The following is a 22,845-nucleotide window of genomic DNA, read 5'->3' as shown; positions in this document are numbered from 1 at the left end:
AGGATGGGTGTTTCAGATATGGAATAGGGCTTTCTCTCACAGAGAGAGAGAGAGAGAGAGAGAGAGAGAGAGAGAGAGAACAAGATGGAAAAAATTGGTGCTTTGGCTTGATGTTTCTAGCAATTAGAGGAGAGGCTTGCTCGCTCTGCCTGAGTTGGTTCTTTAGGATCAAGAAGAAGGAGATGGAGGGGAAGGTACTTGGACTTGATGTTTCTAGCAGTTAAAGGATAAGCTTGCTCCACCGCTTTGGTTGAGTTGAGTCCACCCTACTTTGTAGCCAATGGCCTCTTTTTATAGGCGTTGGAACCCATCTTTACCCCAGAAACCCTAGATGGTTTCTTCTTATTTGGCCAAGTCTTCCCCTTTCTTTCCCTTCACTTTCTCCAATATGGCCTTAATTAGTGAAATCTCCATAAAATCAGCTGAATCCATGGCTATTGAGACAAAACATTTTGGTGCACCAAAGCCTTCATGCAGCTAGACATTGTAGAGGCTTCCCTTCCAGGCAATGCTCTAGCTTGGCTTTCCTTTCTCTTTTCCTGCATGAGCACATATGGGTAAATATGGGTAAAGGTGATGGTCAAACAGAGAGGTTGAGGCTTATCTCTTTCACTAGCCTAGATATTTATGTAAACTGGATTTTAAGGGTTTTAGTTTGAATTTGGCAAGGCTAGTTTGATTTCAAGGGAAAAGGTACTGGAATTTCTCTCTTACTTACCTATGTGTTGGGCTCAAGAAAGTGGGCTTGAGTTTTAGTCCTTCTAAGCAACCCAAATCCTCTATCTTTTGAACTCCCAATGGGCCTTATAGACCCTCATATCCATCCACACCACAACCCACTCAGCAAGCCCAATGCATGTATGTGGCTTGGGTCCACTTAAGCTTGTTAGGTGGTTTGGCACTAAAAGGAGTCGCTTGGCATGGCATGTTATTTGCGTGCTTATGCTTGGGCTACGTTGTATTGCAGTGGCTAGGGGCTGTGTTAGATAATTCTTGACGAAGAAATGGGCGAGGTGAGCTCGAGGATGTGACATTGTTAAACTTTACAGGTTTGCATGTGAAATTGGTAAACCCATATCATGACCTTTCCACGTGCCAAATTCTAGTCTTGCTTGGCATGGTGCGAATAACAAAGCTTGTTTAGGCACTTCGTAGCCATATTTGATGGGCCTTTCTGTCCCTTTTATAGCACGGTAATGAATTGGGCCTAAAAATATGAACGAACCGTCCTTGACATTTTTTGGGCCTCAACACACGCCTACTTCAATCTAGTATTTATAATAACCAATGTGGGTAGAGTTGGTGACATGGTTGGTGGTGGTGTGTCCATTAAATCCGGCAGCTAGCAGGCTATGTCTCGTAACTGGGGTCAAAATTGGCAAAGCAACTCCCACGTACCTTAACTCTCAATTTCTTTCTTTCAAGGTCACAACCAGCGATGGACGCTCTCTCGTCTCCCACAATATTTGTGGCTCCTCCCAAGTTCCCAACTAGTCGGCTAAACTTGTTGAATAATATAAGTCCCACATCCGAAAACTTCACACCTACTAGGCTTTGTAGGTGGTTAAGTTAGGGACAATATTGATGTTGCTAGTAGTGGGCCGCTGTCCCATCTCTCTAAAATTTAACATACTATCAGAGTGGGTTGATTGACTAGGACTGAATTGGGCCTTTACCCTTACCCAATATGTGGTGTTCACATGTTGGTCTTGAATGTTTATCCCTACCCCTTATCCAATATGTGATGTTCACATGTTGGGATTGAATGTTTGACTCCGATGTTGACTTGGTTCCACGTGTGGCCCCTATGTGGTGGTCCCATGTGAGGGGGCGTGTTGAAAAATATAAGTCTCACATCGGAAACTTGACTAAATAAAATACAAGATATAATGAATGGTTCCACTACTAATATTACCGAGGCCTTTTGTGATAAAACCCCACACCTACTGGGCTTTATAGATAGTTAAGTTGATGACAATATCAGTGTTGATAGTAGTGGACCGCTATCCCGTCTCTCTAAAATTTAACAACACCTACACTTCATCCTACAACTATCTAACTCCTAATTAACCCAAACCCCGCGTCCCTCCACACCTAACCCAATTAAATTCCAAATGCCAAATGCCATGATCCATTCTTCTTGTGTTTCCCTAATTTTTTCCCCATCACTTCACATTATTGATTCTATAGGCATTATCAAAGTAGTTCCTCCATTAAAAAAGAAAAAGAAAAAGTAGTTTCGCAATCAAGTATATATCATGATTGGTAGGCCTCCCCTTTTTAAAATGACCCTCCTTTGTTTATTTTTATCAATCGTCTGATGAGTGACTTATTGCTCTTGGACTTCTTATTAGTGGCACTGTATTTCATATTCAATAGTTAGGTACCATCTTCATATTCATAATCAAATTTGTTGAGAAATGAAAAGCTTGCCCACGAGCTTTGTTACTATGTGATTAAGTGTTCTTATAAAGTAAAGTTGCAATTCTCATTTCTAAAAGGCCATTCCACACTCCTTCTCACTTTGTGTTCTTTTAAGAAGAAGTGCAATATGACAATTCTCCATGTCACATGTATATATTTATATTGTAAGTTTTTTCTTTCTTTCTAGATTTAATGATATTATCTAATAAAAGCGATTCAACATTGACGAATTAAGGGTTTGTTTGGGATTGTTTTTAGAAAGGCTAAAATTATTTTTTGATAACTAAAAACTCTTCTAAAAGTATTTGGTTTGAAAAACTTAGGGCTCGTTTGGGAGTGCTTTTGGAAGGGCTAAAAGTGCTTTCAGACAACCGAAAGCGCTTCTGATGGCGTTTGGCAGAAAAGTTTAGAAGTGCTTATGGGCCATAGAATCGCTTTATGGAGAAGCACCTGCAGAAGCACTTCAATTTTTTTATGAAATTTTCAACAACTTTATGATAAAAACACTTTTGTTAGAAGCGCTTATGTGCAGAAGTGCTTCCTAAAGAAGTAGTCCCCAAACGAGCCCTTACACTTGCGGAGTCATAAAAGCGCTTTATGCAAAGCTCCTAACATATGTTTCTCCATGAAGTACTTTGATTTTATTAAAAGATTTGAGGTTCTTCTAGCATAAGCACGCATAGAAAAATCACATTTTGAGAAGAGTTTTCTACAAAAATAATCCTAACACATGGATATATTGACATTAATTATTATTTTAGAACCAACACAACTTCATTTCACAACCTCATTATTGCCCATGAAAAAAAGAAAAAAGAAAAAGAAAAAACCTCACTTCCCCTTCTTAAGTTTGAAAACAAAAGTTTGGTATAAATAATAAAAATGCTTGTACACCTGTAAAATTATTGCTTGTTAAAATAAACGATGTTCAAAATTGGGCACATATTTAAGTAGATGTTTTGGATACAAGGTGATGATAGGTAAAGAGGTTTGAATACAAAGTTTTGAGTGCAAATGTAATTGTATTTAACCACTTTTTAAGTTACAAATCCATTGCTTTCACTGATAAATTTGGTGATTGTAGCAACCATGTGGGAATTTGTGAAAAGAAATAAGAGCGGGTGTAGTCATCATTTTGGGTTTCAAATTTAAATGAATAGAAGAGACCAATGAAAATCAAGTAGAAAGGAATTGATGATTAGTTTTTTTTTGGTCGAAGCAGTTGATGATCAGTACAAAGTTATTATTGCGTTACTCATTAATTATGGGATATGATTTCCCCACTCCCATTTTCTCCACTTACACTCCCTTTTGTTTTTAAATATTTTTTAATCAATTTTGTTCTTTATCTTTCCTATTCTGCTCTGACTTTACATTATTTTCTTTTTACTTCATTTTTATATTAGTTATTTTTCTTTATATTTAATTTAAGGGGGTTTCACTAAAACACCCAAAATGGGGTCTGAAATTATAAAAAAACCCAACATCCAAAACACTTTATAAACACACCCAAAACTCATCATTACACACACTCAAAACCCATTTATAAACACACCCAAAAAATATGCAATTGTTGATTTTGGGTGTGTTTCTATGTTTAAATAGTGTGTGGGTTTTTTTATAAATACATGTCTAAGATTGGGTTTATTTATAATAATCTAATTTAATTTTTCAACTTGCACTTCATTTTAAGTATTTTTTTTTTCGAGTAAGAAATTAGGTTTTTTTTTTTCTCTTTAATACTAAAAATGGAGTGTATGTTAGAAAATTAAGTATAAAGAAAAAGATATAATATAAAAATAAAGTAAAAAAGAAATTAATGTAGGGTAAGGATATAATAGGAAAGAAAAGGAACAAAATTAATTAAAAAGTATTAAAAAGCAAAGGGAGTGTGAGTGAAGAAATCAGCTCCCTTAATTATACACGACCAAAAGGACAAAAAGAAAAGCGATATTGGTGCCGTGGCGAGTGGTGTAGCCGTCTAGGGCAGAGGTGAGTCGGTCGGTCAGTCAGTGTTCCCGCCCAAACTCAGGGTTTCGACAAAGAAGAAGGGAAAAAAAATGTCTGATGATGCGAAAATGATTAAAGTAGAAGAAGAAATTGAAGGAGAGCGTGTGGAGTCGAACGACTACATTTTCGAAAGGATCGGCGAACCCGTCCCAATTCAGCATGATGAATCCTGTTTCGATCCCCAAGGCAGTCCCTCCCGGCCCCTCGCCGTCTCCGAGAAACACGGCCTCGTGTTTGTTGCTCATTCCTCTGGTCAGCTTCTCGGTTTCTAACATCGAATTGATTGCTTTCTGATTTGCACCAAACAAACAAACAAATTTTGATGCTGTTGTTGTTTCTTAGGGTTTTGCGTTGCGAGGACCAAAGATGTTATGGCTTCAGCTGCTGAGATTAAGGAAAGGGGAAGCTCTTCTTCTATACAGGAGCTAAGTGTTGTGGATGTTCCCCTTCCCAAACTCAACATTCTCGAACTCTCTACCGATAGTTCTACTCTTGCCGCTACTGCTGATGCGAACATTCACTTCTTCTCTGTTGATTCCCTTCTCGATAAGGTGCGTTTGCTTGCTTTCACTTCATTATTCTCTGTTTACCTGTATTGTGTTATTGGTTTGTCTCGGTGGATTGTGACATTTTATCTCAGCTCTATAAACTCTGTTGCCTTTTCTCCATCATTTAGCATCACCATTTACTTCAATTTGGGCATGCGTAATTTGAATTGTAGGAAAGAGTGCATGGCTGTTTAACACTTCATGCCTCTGATCGTCCTTGTTATAGAGATGAACTCCCTTAGAGTTTTCCACCTGCAAGTGTATTTCTAATGAACCCCTCAATGTTGCATCTTCTGTTTGTTTCACCTAACCCATGGGGACTTTTACCATTTCTAGAACATTTGCTTTACTGCAAAATACAGTTTTTGTTTATTCCTTGTTTGTTTTCTTCTGTCATTATGCAGGGTCTAAAACCATCTTTCTCTTGTTCGCTCAATGAATCCAGCTCTATCAAGGATATGCAGTGGACAAGGAAACCTGAAAACTTTTATGTGGTTCTTTCAAATCTTGGGAAGCTATATCATGGAACAGTTGGTGACCCTCTGAAAGATGTGATGGACAATGTTGATGCTGGTAATTTTTTTCCCCACTTCTCTTATGCAATCTTTGAGGCACATCTTTTTTATGGCACTTGTGTCCATATGCATGTGATGAGCAGGTTCATCATGCCTACTTACTCTGGAGTTCATTGTAAATTTACTGCATTAAGGAGCGTTGCAGCATTTGTGTTCAAGAGCTCGTACTTTACAGTTTACATGCACACACATTGTGTGCTATATCAAATATGTGCACATGCACGCAAACAATAATCTTTCCCATTTGAGTTATCACAAAAACTTACAACTTGCGGGCAATATGACTGGAACAGAAAATTTGTGACATATGGAAATGATAGAAGTAGCTGCGCAGGCATTAGACTTTATCAGTTTCTCTTATTTAAAAGGGCCATCTCCTACCACTAAAGTTGAATTTAGTAGGCAGATAAAAAAATGCTCCTAATCTTTTATTATTGTTGCATTAAGTGGCTGTTATCTTGACCAAATCAAGAAAGAAAAAAGTGGTTGTTCCGAAGAATTGAATCTGTGCAATTGTGACAACCTGAGATATTTTACCATCACAAGAAGAGACCCTAATTGTCTTTGGAATTCAAAGCCTATAAATTAGGAAAACAAAATTTCAACTCTCTTGCACACCAAAGAAGAGGTGACTTGGTCTTCACACAGGGAAGGCATAGTTTAGTTATTTCAATTAAGCATACTAATCAATTAGATTTACTTAAAACTAAAACTAAACGAGATTGCGTGCTTTGAGCAACATGGGATGCCCCCATGCATTGAAGTATTATCGAGTAGAAAAAAGTTTTGAAATGTAAGGAAAAAAGAAAATATAAGAAGAAATACAGTAGTTGAAGTTGCGTCCACGCTCCATCAGGAAATCATTCTTAAAGAATTGTCTTTAGTATCAAATTTGGTTGAAATGAATTGTCCAATCTCTTCATTTGAACTTGAAGCTTGCACTTTCCAAGTGGTAGAGCAAAATTGTAACCATGGGTGCATCAAGTAGGTGGATCTTATATTTTTACATAAGAGAGGTGAATTTGTTGCATGTTGAAAATTGCTCATTTTAGTTATTTGAATTCAGCATGACTGCATATACTTGAAGGATAAGCCATGTACTACTGCTCTTTATTTCAGTTACATAGAATTATGAATTCAGTATTAAAATGGAATTCGAAAGAGTAAGAAATTATCAATTATATTCTTTTACATATGTGCAACTAATGCTTATTTTGACTTGTGTTTTATCGTAGTTGGATGGAGTTTAAAAGGAAAACTAATTGCTGTGGCAAGAAGGGATATTCTTAGCATTCTATCATCTAACTTCAAGGAGAGGTCGTCAATGTTAATTTCGTTCAAGTCTTGGACTGATGATTCCAATGCGAACTGCAGTATAAAAGGTATGTTACGTTGTATGGTTGCATTTCCATATTTTGTTTTTCCTTCTGTACGTGTTTTCTTTTTTATATATGTTCCGATCTGTATTAGGAATTAAGTTTTTAATATATATTTTTCAACAAGTATTGGCCCCCAGCATAAATCTTCACTGATATACAAACTATTTTAATACTGCATGGGTTCATCTTTCTATTGACAAAATTATATGGTGATTTTATCACTTGCATTGTCCTAGTTCTTTGTAATGTTTTATACATGGACATGATTTTGATGTCTCTTTTATTGAAGCAAGGCCATTATTATACAAAAAAGATTAACCATTATCAACCTCTGAAACTAAAGTGTTTCCTGAATCATCAGTGGACTCTATCAGGTGGGTTCGTCATGATAGCATCATTCTAGGATGCTTTCAACTTACTGCAGATGGAAATGAAGAAAGTTACCTTGTCCAAGTGATAAAAATAAAAGATGGCAAGTTTGCTGATGTAAGTAATATTTTTTTTTAAATTTTTGTCTTTTAACTCAAAGGATTTTCAATCTATTCGTATTTATTACTTTTAGTGGATATCGCCCCTCCCTTTTTGTTGACTCTAAGTAGTGCCATCACATCTAAATGAGATGTGTTACCTCTGTATGTTTGTATCACTGTATGATAACTTAATTATGTCTAATAGAGAGGCTGGGTGGCCCTTTTACTGGTTCACTCTTACAAAGTGAAAATGTGCTTATTGAAGTTTGGATTTCAAGTTGAATTTGGTCTGCAGAATTATTAATAATTTTCAAATGTCATACGACTTTTTTGTGTAATGACCTACAGAAGGTTGCGTATATCCATGGATGAGCGGTAGGAATTGATAGATTATGATCTGAATCTTGAGTGTTAAATATAATAAGTGGCTATTCTTTTTAATAGTGCTCTTGAAATGTGGGTGTATTAGAATCAGAAGGTTAGATTCACATATAAGTAACTTAAATTATGAGAGGAGTATGTGAATGCATAATAAATAAGAAGCAATTTGATCTTCACATTAATTTCCTTAAAGTATATTGTAATTTCTTCTATATAAAAAAGTATGTCCTAACGTTGTGAGACCTATCTTGTAGGGTTCTTGCAAGCCAGTTCTGATACCTTTCTATGATTTGTTTTCGGGACTCATTGACGACATTCTGCCTTCTGCTAGTGGCCCATATTTGTTATTGAGCTATTTGGAGCAATGGTAGGCATTTTTATTTGATATCCCCCGTTTTGTGTGTGTGTTTAATTTTTTTGAGTAGTTCTTTGCAGCTAATGGGTCTGTTAATAATTTGCTAATATCACCCTTTTTCTTTGCATTTCATATTCATGTTGCACATGTTCTAATGAATGTGGTTCTTTAACTTCTTATGCGTTGTCTTTTCCATCTTTCTTATATGTACAAAATTTATATTTCATAGAATGCTGATAGCTAACTTATTTGTTTGGTAATTATTACAGTGAACTTGCAATTACTGCTAACAGGAAGAACGTGGATCAACATATTGTGTATCTTAGCTGGTCGCTTGGAAATGAGAAGAATGAAGTTGTAGTTGTTGATATTTTCCGAGATAGTTTGCTACCAAGGATTGAGCTTCAAGGTTCTCAAAATTGTAATTTACTTCATGTTTAGGCTAACAGTAATGTTTAAATAGCTGAAATTTGCATGGATTGTGAAGAAATGTTAGTGATTACCCTTGTGACATCATAATTAGTTTTCATCTAGATCTGATAATAAATAAATATGGGTCATGTCACTCCATTTTTGACCCTATAATGGTGTCATATGCATCACCAGTTCATTCATTTACTTTATTTCACATGTTTTAGTTTTTGGTTATGGTTAAGTTAATTTGTGCTTGCTTGTGCCCCTTGTTTCAGAAAATGATGATGATAATTTGATACTGGGGCTCTGCGTAGATAAAATTTCAAAAAGTGAGAAAATTAGTGTCCGACTTGGAGAGGAACAGAGAGAACTCTCGCCATATTGCATTCTTATGTGTCTCACGCTTGAGGGAAAACTAATCATGTTCCATGTTGCCAGGTAGTTTCCTGTTTTCCTAATTCTACAATCATGTACTAGTGTCACATGGTTCTTTATTTGCTCACTAGCTCTTTAAGTTGGCCTTTAGTGGTGCTGCACAGCCTAAGGATTCCAGTTTCTAGAACCTACTATATAGCTATTTATATTAACAATAGATTTGAATTTTTCTGCAGTGTCAGTGGAATTACAGTTTCACCTGCTATTGTTTCTGCTCTTTCTGACGAGGAAGAGGAGGAAGAGGATTCCACTGCTTTGGTACTGGTAGAAAGTAAGTCATCTAAACGTTCTTCCTGGCTGGGGAAGGAACAACTTGAAAAGGTTTCTATGGATGCTTCATTGGGTATTGAGAAAAGAAAAGAACTTGACAGAAATGTAGGCCTTGATTTTCGTATAAAAGATGACATAAAGTCTCTTGATGTAAATGAGACTTTGACGTCTGAGTTTGTTACTAATCAAACAATTAATAAAGAAAGTACCAACAGTAACAAGAAAGCGGAGCCACTGACAAATTCTCAATCGTTTGAAGCTGATGGGCAGCAAGAAGTCATTGTCCCAAAACGCTCCCCGGACAAAAATGGGAACCAATTACAGTTTCCGGGACTGGAAAACAGAAATATGGGGCCAGCATCTACTAATGCTTCTCTCCAAGGGGTGCCTGATCATGCGTTCAGGGACTTAATCAAGACAGAAACTCAAAAAATTGCTGGATTTGGAACTGCTGTAAAATCCACTTTAAAGGATACTCATAAAAGTTTTGAGACAGCGGCAGGATCTCCAGGAAAAATGGAGTCAATGGGTTTAGAGGGTGTTTCATCTCAGTCCTGGTCAAGTGGAAAGATCATATCATCAAAGGACACTGGTGTGAAATCTCTACTTATGCCTTCAAATATTATTGAAGGCAGCAGATCTGGAAATGCTAATCAAATTGTTGCTCCTACAGATGCTTATGGGAAACCTTCTGGAAAACCGCTTCATTTCAAGGATATTTCTGCTTCATCAACTTCAGTCAACTTTTCTGATAGGCTGACGGAGAATGGGGGACAAAGGCCATCAGCTGCGGCTGGAAATATAGTATCACTGCCTTCCATTTCTAGCTCCCTAATGTCATCACAGGAAAGTTTTTCCGTCGGAAAGTCTCCCACCTACAACATTTATCCATCCAAGGAAAGTTATAGTGATCTACCCCCGTCGAGGAGGCTGAACTCTGAACCAAATTTATCAAAACAATTTGGAAATGTAATGTACTTGTCTATGGCCCTCTTTTTCAAACACATCCCAGCTCTCTTATTTTTTTCAATTCGTTAACGTCTCTGAAACTTAACAAATTATCTAAAGGTGGAGAATAAACAAAGCGATGTTGGAACAGAAATTTTTCTGTTATGCACACTTTACTATAGAAAATTTATGCTAAACTCTAGGTGGTCTTATCCATTGTTATTGCTTATGTGCTAACATATTTTAATATCAAATTCAACTGCTTGCACCATTCAGACTTTTTACCTTATTGTTTGTAATGCTCCCTTTTCTTTGGTTTGTGTTGCATATAATGAGCAGTCAGTTAGGAAAATAGAATTTTTTATGATAGGGAGTTTCCCTTTTTCTTGGTACAGGATTAGATTTCTTGTGTTCTTTTGGGCGTCCTTGTCTAAGCTAAGAATGCCCCTTCACTGGTATTCATCATCATTTGGCAGGTGTTTTCTATTAATTGTTTCTCTGCTTGTTATGTGTTTGTAAATTCTTCTCCTTTTGTATCGTTGTTCTTTTTTCTATTAACTTATGCATTTCCTGTATAAATGTAATCTGCGTAGGTTTCTGCATCTTTGTTTTGGTTATTAGACTTTATATTTATACACACATACGCACAGTCGTTTGTTTTACTTCTCTATTGGCTGCTTGTGGAATGTTCTGGAGGCTGAATTTGATCATTTTCAGAGCTCTTAGGCTTTCTCTTTTTTCATCCAGATCAAAGAGATGACCAAGGAGTTGGATATGCTTCTACAATCTATAGAAGAACCAGGTGGTTTCAAGGATGCCTGCACTGTTAATCAGAAAAGGTCCGTTGAAGAATTGGAGAGAGGCATAGGGACTCTATCTGACAGATGCAGAAAGTGGAAGGTGATGTTTTGTACTTAATTTTTGGAGTTTTTTTGTCAAATCACTTTCATAAGTTTTCTTTGTTATTTCGTATTCAGAAAGTATTTTGAGAGGCTGTGCTGACTGTAGCATTTAATTGTGTAGCATTCCCACCTCTATATAAGCCAAGTCTACAGTCTTGTCTTTCTGTGGTAGGAGACCATAAGAGAAATCAGCTAGGAAAGCTTAAAATAGAGGTGGGAATGACCAAGTAGAACATTTGCCTCCATTTAATTTATAGTTCGTCTAAGAAAGAAGCCATAGCTGCAATTTTGGCAATGAAAATCCTTCTAGTTAAATGCTGCAGGGTGAAGTGAATTCAAGGGATGCTAGACCACAAATTAAGCTCCCCCTCATTAGAGACAATAAATTGAAATGATATCCAAATGCAACAATGAGATTCAAAGCATACTGGCCCAAACAAATTGAAGTCCTAGAACTCTGCCTGTTTCTGTGTCTTCTTTTTTTCTTTTTCTTTGATAGGAAACAAAATGTCATTGAATGAAAAAAGAAAAAAGAAAAAAAGTGTACAGCACAGTGGACAAGATATCCTCTGGGCTTAAAACCAGGTGCATCATCAGAAACAGCATTATTCCAATTGGATACAACAAGGGATACAGCAATTACACGTGTATAAAACTAAATCACAGCTGCATAATATTGCATGAAAAGAACTATCCCTAAATTCTGAAGAAACTGAGGGCTATAATGATGCCGAAAAGCAAATCCTTTCCCGTAAGTGGCCAAAAACACACCCTCAAAAAATCTTCGGTTCATCTCCTTTCAAATAATCCAGAAAATAACCATCACTGAAGTGATGCTTCTGTAAGCTTCTTCTATAAGTGACAGTGAACTAAAAAAACTGCCCTTCCAGTTATCATACAGGCTCTTCTACATGCACTTTGTGTAGTAACTCACCATGCCCATTTTAACCAAAACTTAACTCTGTTATCAACAAGTAAAGCCTCTGATGCAATTCCATTATAAGCTTGAATCTGCTTGACCAATTCCAAACCATAGCAAATGGAGAACGATCCTAGATTATGTTCGATCTTTGAAGAACTCCTTTATATCAAGAGACTAAAGCTCATGAAGCCGAAGATAAGAATCCAAACTCAAAACCTCGGGGACAAAAAATTAAAAGGGAAAACGTAGACTGTCAATGGATGAGAGACTAGTCTCTGATTTTTCAATTTTCGGGCCCTGCAAACAACACTTAGACATATTAGAGGGCTTAGGGTCACATCAGAAAGATGATGAAGCAGTGCCAACTGTGCAATCGTGCCAATCCTTCACCAATTAAAAGATCTCTAAGTGCTTATTATATATTCTGTATTTGTGACACAAAAAGCTGTCCATCTTGTGCAAATTATGAGAAATTAGCATTGCTGACTTCTTCTATACTAATTAAAAATCTCTCAATTCTTTATTCTGATTTTTTCCCTAAAAAAGAGAGCACTTCTATAACATCTATTTCAGTCTAGGTTGTTCCTGGCTTTAAATAATGTAGATCTTTGCAAGTCATCATCCAGAACAAATAAACCTTGTCTGTTGTTTGAAGTTTTTTCGTCCATATTTCTTCTACCCTGTATGTCCAGGCCTAAACTTTAGTGAATTAAAAATACGCTTATGATTTACTGTTCATTGCCAAAATTTTGCAGCATTTGGTAGTAAAATAAAATCCTGCATTGCAACCAGAGTTCTAAAATTGGATGCTTGTCATTTGGCAGTACCACTTGACTTTTCCATTCTCGAGTTTCATACGTCATGTTATTATTGTTTGAAACTCAGTTCTATTTGTACTTTGCAGAGCATTATGGATGAACGACTTAAAGAAATTGAACATCTTCTTGACATAACTGTACAAGGTATTTTTAATATGCTGATTTTTCATGTCATGAGTCAAATGCTTCCAATTTATACATGTAGGAAGATGTAGATAGTTCTTGAATTGAGCAATTGATTGTTCTATTGGTCAGTATTGGCAAGGAAAATATACATGGAGGGAATTGTGAAGCAAGCTTCTGATAGCCGATATTGGGACTTCTGGAATTGTCAGAAGTTGAGTTCAGAACTTGAGCTGAAGCGGCGACATATTTTAAAAATGAACCAGGTAATTCATCATTTGATTTTTGCAGCCTAATGTTTAATCACTCTTACTTGTTACTTTCTCTTTCAGGATTTGACTGACCAATTAATTCAATTGGAAAGGCATTTTAATGGCCTTGAACTTAATAAATTTGGTGAAAATGCTGGAGCTCATGCTGGTCGAAGAGCTTTGCAGAGTCGATTTGGGCCTTCAAGGTAGATTGAATTTACTTTGTTGGCATATGTAAACATAAGAGATTGAAAGAGTTCTGCTATTTTCTAATGCCTTCTTTTTAATGTAAGTAAGATGAACTGACTAAATTAAAGGCACAATCTGAATTCACAGGAAGGCTACAAGCTGAACACCTCAAAAGAAAAACCTAAAATCTAAGAAAACTAGAAGGACCTTAATTGAATAACTTATACTTTCACCTGTTTGTAGAACTCATGAAGGTTTAAAGGTAGACTTCAGCTTAGTCATGGAATTTTCCGCATCTCCAATAGCATTTTCTTCCTCCATAAACACCACATGACTCACAAAGGCATCAGAATCCACAATGGGCTATTCCAATGTGTACTGATTCAGTCCTGTCAGAGAGTAAACAAAGAACCACTCGCGCTTGCACAGTTCCCTGCCACTGAACAGTGAAGTAGAGACTCTCCATTGTCAGATTCGAGGCACCCACCTGTAATATATGTTTATGTTTCCGTGCCTGAAGAATTCTATCCAACACTGCTTCCCAAACATACAGCCAGCTCTGTAAGCCGCTAATCCTTCCACAGCATAGAGGATCTAATAAGATTGACATCAATGTTCCTTCTTTGCGAAGAAATGACCTCATCACCACTGTTCTACTTACCTTCACTAGACACGCCGAGTGTAGTTTTGATGCCGCAGTTTCTAACTTCCTATCATGACCATACAAATAATAGCTGTTGTCTATCGCATTTGTAGCTTTTAAGTACCACCAATGCTAAGGGTACAAACAGGCTAAATTGAGGGCACTTTGGAGTGTGCAGGCTTGGCTTGCTTGGTTTATAATTGAAATCTTGCCAAAACTCTAGCATAGCTTAACCTTGAAAGCTCAGCTCCTTTACTTTGAACTACCCAAACTTGACCTCTGCCCAAGCCGGAAATTATGAAAGCTACACTTTAAAACGTATATTCAAGGATGTATTATTGTGACTGAAAAATATAGATATCTTTACATAAGCAATCAACCCTGCAAGCTCTGAGCTTTAAGCAAGCGGCTGAGCTTGTTTTCACACCTAATCTAATGCAACATCTCCATGCCAATTCAGCATTAATGACTTTTATTTACGATATGTTTGTACATTGTATGCTTATATAATTATTTCTCACTGGGATAGAGCACCCAGACCTGTTCCCAACTCGCAATTGAGATATTAATAGCCTGAGTATAGAGATAAGGTGGTTTTGTTTTAGCTTTCTAAAAATTTCCTATTCCGTAATTATAACTTTACTGAGGTATCTCTCTGCAGACACATTCAATCCTTGCATAGTTTATATAGCACAATGACGTCTCAATTAGCTGCTGCTGACCATCTTTCTGAGTGCCTCTCGAAACAAATGGCAGCATTGAAGATAGAGTCACCTTCCGTAAAAAAACAGAACGTAAAAAAAGAGTTGTTTGAAACAATAGGGATTCCATATGATGCCTCTTTCAGCTCCCCTTCCCCAGGTGCTACAAAAGTTGGTGGTACGCCGAATGAGAAACTATCATTTTCTTTGGGTTCTACTGCTTCTAAAGATCAGCCCAGGAGAAATGTGAATGCCATAAAGAATTACGAACCAGAAACTGCAAGGAGGAGGAGAGACTCACTGGACAGGGTAATGATTCTGTGGACTTCTGCGTGTTTCATGAATAGAAATAAACAACTTTCTGCTTGTAATTTTGTATCCATTGTGATCAATGCTCGATGCAGGGGCCCAACTCCTTGTGTGGTTAGCCTAATGTTTGTCAAATTTATGCTGAATCTGCCATGGACTTAGCTCAGTCAGTAATTGGACATATCAGGGTCGTCTTACAGACGTACATATATTTACATAGATATATATGTATATGTATACACACACACACACACACACACATATATGCAAGAGTCCTGCCAGGCTCTCTCTCTCTTCCCCCCTCCTACGCGCCCCCCCCCCCCCCCCCCCCCGCCCCCCGCCCCCCCCCCCCCCCACAAAGGTCCTGTAATATAATATGTTATATGCTTGTGAATTATTTGATTCAATGTTTCTTAAAAGTAATTGCTTTACTGGCTGGTGATAAATTCAAACTTTGCAAGGGTCGTATAGAGAGGTTCGATTTGATTGGTGAGATTCTCAGATTTGAGAGAAATGTTCATTTCCATCCCCTTAGTAATACATATCTCAGGGTTATTCTTATTTCTCCAATCAGTTGAAGGTTTTTTTTAAAGGAATTTGAGGGACATAGAACTCTTAGAGTTTTCAGATTTGTTGTCTTGGATCAATACACTGTCAGATTTCTTGTAAATATGTTTTCCATCATTTGATGCTGAATAATGTTGATTTTAGCATATACAATGATTTGGAAGAATTTAACTTAAATGTGATGTTTTCGTTTGATGCTTGTAGGTCATTTGGATGGGCTTGATGTCCATTGTTCTTGTAACCTACTTTTCTTTTTTGGATAAATGTTTGTGTCTTATCAACAAAATTTGCGAGACTCATGTGTGCATTCTTTTTTTGGTCATGATCAAGAGCTGGGAAGATTATGAGCCTACAAAAGCAACTGTGAAAAGGTTGCTTTTGCAAGAAAGTGGCAAGGAAAGCACGAGTAGATCATCCTTTCCCGTTGATAAGCAACACTTTAGCCCTCACCTGCTGGATGGATCAGCTATTACTCGCCCAAGGGATCACATAAGCCCTGCAACCTTCTTGCATCCATCTGAAAACAAAGGTGAGCCAGAACCAGAAAGTTCTCTGATTTTGTTGTTATTAGAATACACCCACTGATTGTTGCTCTTGCATGCAAACATATTTTTAGCAGGCATTCAGGGTACGCATATGAAGCAGCCTTTTCAGAGCTCAGCAACTCCATTTGGTTGGGCTAATGAACTTCCAGGACCATTACAACCTACTGGGCTGACGTTTCCTATAATGCAAGAACACAAAATGTCATCAGCATCCCAATTGTTGCCTGCAGGTCGGCAAAGTTTTGCAAGGGAACCTAATATGACAGCAGAAAAATTTGGCAATGGCATTCCATATATTGAGAAGTCCGAGTCAGATTCAGTGAAAGAAAAGTCTGTCGTGCAATCAGACACTAGTCAGAAACCATCCGTTTCTTTGGTTCCTACACAGACACCGTCATTGCTGAAGAAACCAAATGATATGCTAAATTCATTTGCCAAAGGTACGCTTCCAAAACAAGAGAGTGTGAAGGACAGGCCGTTGACCGCAACAGTTCCATCTATTGAAGCTGGGAAAAAACTGAATTTTTCATTGTCTTCCTCACTTGCTGTTCCTGTGGCCATTAGCCAGCCTGGAAAGGTTGACCAGCGTGATGCTGCAACAAGCAAAAGCCAGCCTGGTAAAATTTTACCTTCTCCCACTTTCTCAATGTCAGTTTCGACACCCTTATCTCCAGTATTTAGTTCATCATCAGCACCTCTATCTCCGTTATCAATTTCACCATCAGTCGTGATGCCTTCAAACAGATCTTTGGATAGTTCTAACACTAATGCAGATGTGAGTAAGCCTGTATCAACATCGTCATTGTCATCTTTTCTCCCCCCAATTGTTTCTCCTCCTAGTTTTTTCTCTTTTGATGCTTCAAAACCACTGGTGTCCTCATCTGCCCCATCACCTGTGACAAATTCAACATCAGAGTCTACTAAAACAGAGATCCAACATTCTTTAAAAACAGACACGAATGCTAATACTATATTGCCACCTCAGGAATGTGGGCCTTCCACAGTTGAAACTAATTTGAAGATTAAACCTTCAGTATCATCTCCCCTCACAATTGAAACTTCAACAGGACTGGCATCTGGGAGCCAGGCCAGTTCGAACAATACTGCAGGTCCAACGAATAATGTGAGAATGAATGCCGAGCAAGAAAAGCCATCTGCCGGACATTCTCCATTCCCAACACTCCCAACTTCAGGGAGTGTTACTGGTGGAAGGACTGATGGGTTGGATGTACAAAATGCACAGGAGGATGACATGGATGAGGAGGCTCCAGACACAAGCAGCACAACTGAACTTAGTTTGGGAAGCCTTGGTGGGTTTGGGCTTGGCTCTGCCCCTAACCCAACAGCTCCTAAACCTAATCCATTTGGTGGATCATTTGGCAATGCAGGAACAAATGTGACTTCTTCTTTCTCCATGACTGTCCCTAGTGGTGAGCTGTTTCGGCCTGCATCTTTTAACATCCAATCTCTACAGCCTTCTCAATCATCTCAGCCAGCAAATTCCGGTGGGTTTGCTGGTGGCTTTGGCACTGGTACTACTGCCCAAGCTCCCAGTCCGAGTAAGTTTGGCCAACCAGTACAGGTTGGACCAGGGCAGCAAGCATTAGGGTCAGTTCTTGGTACTTTTGGACAGTCGAGACAGCTTGGTACTAGTCTACCAGGAACCAGTTTTGGATCACCCGGTGGTTTTGGTGGTGGCATTGCTGGAACTAATCCCACTGGTGGCTTCTCAAGTGCTGCTACTGGAGGGTTTGCTGGTGCTGCTACTGCGGGTGGCGGGTTTGCCAGTTTGGCTTCAGGTGGTGGTGGGTTTGCCAGTGCAGGTTCAGGCGGTGGTGGGTTTGCCGGTGCAGGTTCAGGTGGAGGGGGTTTCGTTGGTGCAGCTTCAGCTGGTAGTGGTTTTACAGGAGCTGCTTCTAGTGGTTTACTTCCTGTGGCTGGTAATCTTTTTTCTATTCTTTTTTTGATTGATGCTGATGTAAAATCCTTATCTTTTAGAAAGCTGTTGAGCTGACTTGTGTCATTGATAAATATGCTCAGGTGGTGGATTTGCGGCATTCGGTGGTCAACAAGGATCTGGTGGTTTCTCTGGTTTTGGTAGTGCAGGAGGAACTGGAAAGCCTCCGGAGTTGTTCACACAGATGAGGAAGTAACCATTAGAAAGTTCTGGACAAAATCTGAGACTGATGTATTTTGTTGATAAAAATTGAACTTGATGAAGGGCTACATGTTGAAAATCATATGAACTTTAATTGAGAAACTTGTTTTGGGTTATGGGTTACGCCGGCTTCCCGTTGTATAGTTCGCATTTCCTTGTTATATTCTATTGCAATTTGCAACAATACCAATTATAAGTGGATACTGGGGCAATTTAAGTGGGCGGAATGCATCCACTACTGTTATTTCTAATGTTCAACATTACATGGCATCTATGGTTATGCAATGGCCGTACGGTGCTCAACGTTATTTTCCTTTGTAAGGTTGATACTGTTCGTCAATTGAATTATAGCCTGTCATATCTATGCGACATAGAGTAGAATCTTTAATTATTTCCAACTGTCATACGATGATTAATTAAACCGAATAATCACTTAAAACCTTTCATAGCTTTTATATTGCAAAACATGTTCTTATTTCTCCCATATCGATTTTTTTTCTCTAACATCTCCAACTTGTCTTTCTCTGCAATTAAAACAAAATCATTAACGATAACAAAGGGAAGTCAGATAAGATATTCACAAATGAATTGAAGTGAAAATTGATTGTCACTCCTGGAGTTATTTTATTACAAACAGAACTACTGATTGCATGCTTACAAAGCAGAACTAATGGTTGCATGCCAATTGAGAATCAATAAAAAGAAAAAGGGGGTGTGTAAAGCACCACCCTATTTAGCAAACTTCCTGGCTCAATCGCCCTTCAATCTCTCCTAGCTGTTACACTGGAAGTCCTAGTTCCGAGATCTTCATTATCCGTTTGTCCAGCACAGACCTCTGCCTTTTCAAAACTGATGCCATAGAAGCAACCTAATATAAACATGAGGGGCAGAGTGAGAGAGAGACAGAGACAGTTTTACCATGATGTAAACAACATATTCAAACAAATGCACAAGGAATTAAAACAAAAAGTGTGAATGAAGGTGGTGTTTTGTTTGAACTTGCCTCTGCTCTAAGCTTCAAGGCCTCCCTATTAGGAATTTCTCGCAGCCCATCCATTAAATCTACACAAAAATGTAATACAAAATGGGGACATAATTCCAATCTGATATTCAATACACGTTTTCTCAATCCAAGTTCATCAAAAGTGCATGACATTGAGAACCAAGACCCAAGTCAAACATAAAAACTCCCAAGACCAAGTTAAAGCCTCTCCAATTAACTTTATAATAAAAAGAAAAGGGGAGAGAATTCATGAGCTCAAACCTGCAGCTTGGGATTCAACCTTGTGAACAGATTTAGATAGAGATTGAATTTGACTTCCCACATCCCTGCATAAATTACTTGGAGGTATCAAGACACAGACAGACAGGTAATAATCAATACAAGAGCAGTTAGATGAGAGGGTGGGTACATGAGATCAGTCTGGCCATATTTCATATCCTTTTCAGCAAGAAGTGCCCTTTCAAGAAGTTTCTTGCTCTCCTTCTTCATCAAATCAACTGAAAGATTTAGCTCCTTTACATTCTTCTCAGCTCTAACAAATTGTGCCTGCACATACATTAGTTGTAATTAATATCAGAAGAAAAAGAAACTAGAGGTAAAGGTTTTGAGTTTCGGGTGTGAGAGAGGGGACATATACATACCTCCTCGCTCTGAAGTCTATTAAATGTCTGGCGGATGAAGAACCTTCTTGGTCCTGCAACCAAGAGCCTAATATTTTTAGAATATATATGTGTGTACAGGCATAAAAATGAAAGTACGAACGATGCATGTGTTATGTGTTATGGGCTAAGCATAGGCTAGTGAAATCATGTGTAAGAAGCAAACAAACAAATAAATAAAAGAGTGAGTATTGAAGCAAAGTAAAAGGAAGACCTGGCAAAAGAAGGAAGGCAGCAGTAAGACCAATTCCAAGAGTTGAGGCTGGGTTCTCTCTTGCACTCATCAACCCTTCTGTATTCACAGCATGTTGTTCAATTCAGTTAAATTACAAAATAGAAAATTCACACACACACAAGCTCATGATTGATCAATTTGTGTATTTTCAATTCAATTAATGATTGTTTACTGATTACTAATTAGTGATTAGCCAGCCATTTTCGCTATGATATAAAAATAAATCTGAACCATTAACTAATTAAGAAATGAAAGAAGGAATGAAAGAATTTTGAGCCTACCTTTGATCTTGGTGAAGAAAGCATTTTCGTAGGTCCTGTAGTCGGAGACGGCTTTTTCGACATATTGGGGCAAGTGGTGTTGGAGAGAGCGAGCTGAACGAATGGCAGAGTCCGTGGATTGCATGACCGTACGCTGCAGATCCTCCGCCATCGATGCTGCCATTGCCACTGAAGAAGCTGATGCTGCTGCCTCTTGCCCATTCTTTTCATCATCATCACCCTTTCCTAAACTCATATTACTACTATTCACATTCACATGTTCCCCTTGCTCCCACGTTGACGATGACGGCGACGGCGTCGTCTCCGCCATTTTCCTTCTTTCTTTCTTTTCTAATTTTTTTTCTCAGATCAATTATTTGCTTGCTTTGCGCCTCTTGGCCTTTTAGTTCTAGTAAGTTTAAGGCCTTTCGCCAACAACATATGTATCAGTTTGGGCTTTCATTCCCACTCATCAAGGAGCCCATTTCGAAAAGTAGCAAAATTGTGGACATGCTGAAGACGACTTTGAGATATTTAGTCAAATACCCATTCTTAGCACTAAAACTATAAATAAACCCTACACCATTTAATTTCTATAAACAAATCCAAAAAATGACAATTGGCCATATTGAATTTAATTTTGATTATTAAATTACTTTGATGTCCTATTGAGTATTTTGGGCTTGTTTATATGTTTTGGGGTTAGGTTTGTTTTGAGAAATCAATGGTAGTTTTGTAATTTAAAAGAAGTTAAAAGCCTTTTTGTTATGTTATAAATGGGTTTTGGGTGTGTTTCTAAAGTCCATTTCATATAGGGTATTTTTATAATTTGGGCTCCTATATTTGGTATATTAGTGAATCTCCCAAAGACTTTTAGGCCCAACTGTTTTTTTTTAAACATAATGAATTTTATCTTCTTAGCTTAGGAGCCTAATGTTTGGTGAGTGCGACTAGATTGGAGTGGATTATTTCAATTAAAATGAATGAGAGTTTGGGCCGTTGTTTGGTGTGTTGGAATTAACCTCATTAAATTGGATAATAATCTAACATATTAAATAAAATTAAATACAAGTGATAATTTAAATCACTCTAAATTAATATAATCTACGGAAATGGTGATTCGAACTTAGGTATAAAGAGGTCGGGTTCACTGCCCTCTCCAACTGAGTGTATATTTTTTGCTCACCACTTTAACCCGAGGTGTACCCTCACCATCCTTCTCAACGCTTGACACATGTCCCTTGGCATAACCATAATTAACTATTTACTTTGTATTTATGCAATCATGGTTATGTTAATAGACATGTATCAAATATTGAGAAGAGTGGTGAGCACTGGCGGACCTATTAAGGCGCAAGGAGGTGCATTTGCACCTCCGCTCGCCGGAAAATCTCTTGCAGCTGCAACTGAGTCTGCCTGAGGTGCAGTTCTTGTGAAGAAGATGACCACTGTGCCCTAGTTTTCTTTCTGATAATTCCAAAATGAAACGACGCCATTTTGAATTTGGGGAATGAAATCCTTTTAATGAAACGGTGTGTTTTGTGACTGAAAACAAACGATGCCGTTTCATTTTGAAACTCTTCAATCCCCATGAATTCAGGCCCAAATTGGACTTGCTGAGCTTATTTATCTTCCCAAAAGAACCGAGAACAACCTATCAAATTCCTACCTTTATTTTAAGCCACGTGCATCCTTAACTCTCTAGACTATTTCTCTAGTTTTCTCTGGCACTCTGAATATGGCTAGATTAGCTTGAATATTGTCTAATATAATATATATGTGGGGATGCTTGATAGAGCTAATACTTCTAATTAATTATTATAATGTTCTTTAATTAAATTAATTTATGATCGAAAGGCTTATGCCTCACATTACAAGACCAAAAATGCCTCTCTACCACGCTTTGCTTTTTAAAACCTTGATTGATGCCTATTAGGTGCTTGACTAAATGCCTCAAAAAAGCTTTGTTGTTATATTTGCTGCGCTCGCTTATTATCATTTTTTGTCAAAATATATTGTTCAAAACAACATTATTTTTTCCATTAATTATGAATAACATTATTATTGTTTAAATTTAAGGGTATTTGATCATGATTTTTTTTTTCTTTGTGCTTGTAGCCTTTTAAAGATTGCTCCTCTCCTACAAAATTCCTAGATCCGCCACTGGTGGTGAGGGTACACCTTGGGTTAAAATAGTGAGCAAAAATACTCCCTCCAACTGATCTAACCCACGTCTTCTCAAGTAACTATATTTATAGATCTTCAAAGAATGATAAAAAGTCTTTAATGTGCTAAGGAAAAAAGAAGGAAAGTTTTCCAATTTTTGAAATGGCATATAATAGTAGCCTAGT

General features: G+C 37.7%; 2 protein-coding genes across 4 annotated transcripts; one reads left to right on the top strand and one right to left on the bottom strand.

Moving 5' to 3' along the window:
• Window positions 1-4,336: 4,336 nt before the first annotated feature.
• On the top strand, window positions 4,337-18,581 carry LNO1 (Nuclear pore complex protein). Of its 3 annotated transcripts, XM_021960976.2 has the most exons (18): window positions 4,337-4,686; window positions 4,777-4,985; window positions 5,387-5,555; window positions 6,793-6,939; window positions 7,298-7,422; window positions 8,042-8,154; window positions 8,412-8,551; window positions 8,832-8,994; window positions 9,168-9,853; window positions 9,935-10,230; window positions 10,957-11,109; window positions 12,938-12,995; window positions 13,107-13,240; window positions 13,307-13,431; window positions 14,719-15,067; window positions 15,965-16,163; window positions 16,251-18,119; window positions 18,220-18,581. In XM_021960976.2, exons 1-18 carry the CDS (start codon window positions 4,485-4,487, stop codon window positions 18,330-18,332), a joined length of 5,250 nt encoding a protein of 1,749 aa, XP_021816668.2. In that variant the 5' UTR covers window positions 4,337-4,484; the 3' UTR covers window positions 18,333-18,581. The 3 variants fall into 3 exon arrangements, with proteins under 3 accessions (XP_021816668.2, XP_021816667.2, XP_021816666.2); XM_021960975.2 differs by having other exon boundaries at window positions 9,168-10,230; window positions 16,254-18,119; XM_021960974.2 differs by having other exon boundaries at window positions 9,168-10,230.
• A 340-nt stretch (window positions 18,582-18,921) lies between these two features.
• On the bottom strand, window positions 18,922-20,908 carry LOC110758982 (chromosome-associated kinesin). The gene is made up of 7 exons (XM_021960969.2): window positions 20,516-20,908; window positions 20,214-20,291; window positions 19,982-20,034; window positions 19,750-19,886; window positions 19,602-19,666; window positions 19,341-19,399; window positions 18,922-19,205 (listed from the first exon to the last, which is right to left on the bottom strand). The coding sequence occupies exons 1-7, from the start codon at window positions 20,823-20,825 to the stop codon at window positions 19,116-19,118; spliced, it is 792 nt and encodes a 263-aa protein (XP_021816661.2). The 5' UTR covers window positions 20,826-20,908; the 3' UTR covers window positions 18,922-19,115.
• Window positions 20,909-22,845: the final 1,937 nt, after the last annotated feature.

This window comes from Prunus avium, chromosome 6 (genome assembly GCF_965620075.1).
Source record: "Prunus avium chromosome 6, drPruAviu1.hap1.1, whole genome shotgun sequence".
NCBI classification, from domain to species: Eukaryota; Viridiplantae; Streptophyta; class Magnoliopsida; order Rosales; family Rosaceae; genus Prunus; species Prunus avium.
The sequence above is the reverse complement of the archived record's forward strand: the minus strand, read 5'-3'. Positions and strand labels throughout refer to the sequence as shown.

Coding starts and splice junctions, on each gene's coding strand:
- LNO1 (XM_021960974.2), top strand. CDS start 4,485: ATGTCTGATGATGCGAAAATGATTAAAGTAGAAGAAGAAATTGAAGGA. Junction 4,687..4,776: donor GTTTGTTGCTCATTCCTCTG/GTCAGCTTCTCG, acceptor GTTGTTTCTTAG/GGTTTTGCGTTGCGAGGACC. Junction 4,986..5,386: donor TTGATTCCCTTCTCGATAAG/GTGCGTTTGCTT, acceptor GTCATTATGCAG/GGTCTAAAACCATCTTTCTC.
- LOC110758982 (XM_021960969.2), bottom strand. CDS start 20,825: ATGGCGGAGACGACGCCGTCGCCGTCATCGTCAACGTGGGAGCAAGGG. Junction 20,292..20,515: donor TTTCTTCACCAAGATCAAAG/GTAGGCTCAAAA, acceptor CTGTGAATACAG/AAGGGTTGATGAGTGCAAGA. Junction 19,206..19,340: donor CCTTGAAGCTTAGAGCAGAG/GCAAGTTCAAAC, acceptor TGTTTATATTAG/GTTGCTTCTATGGCATCAGT.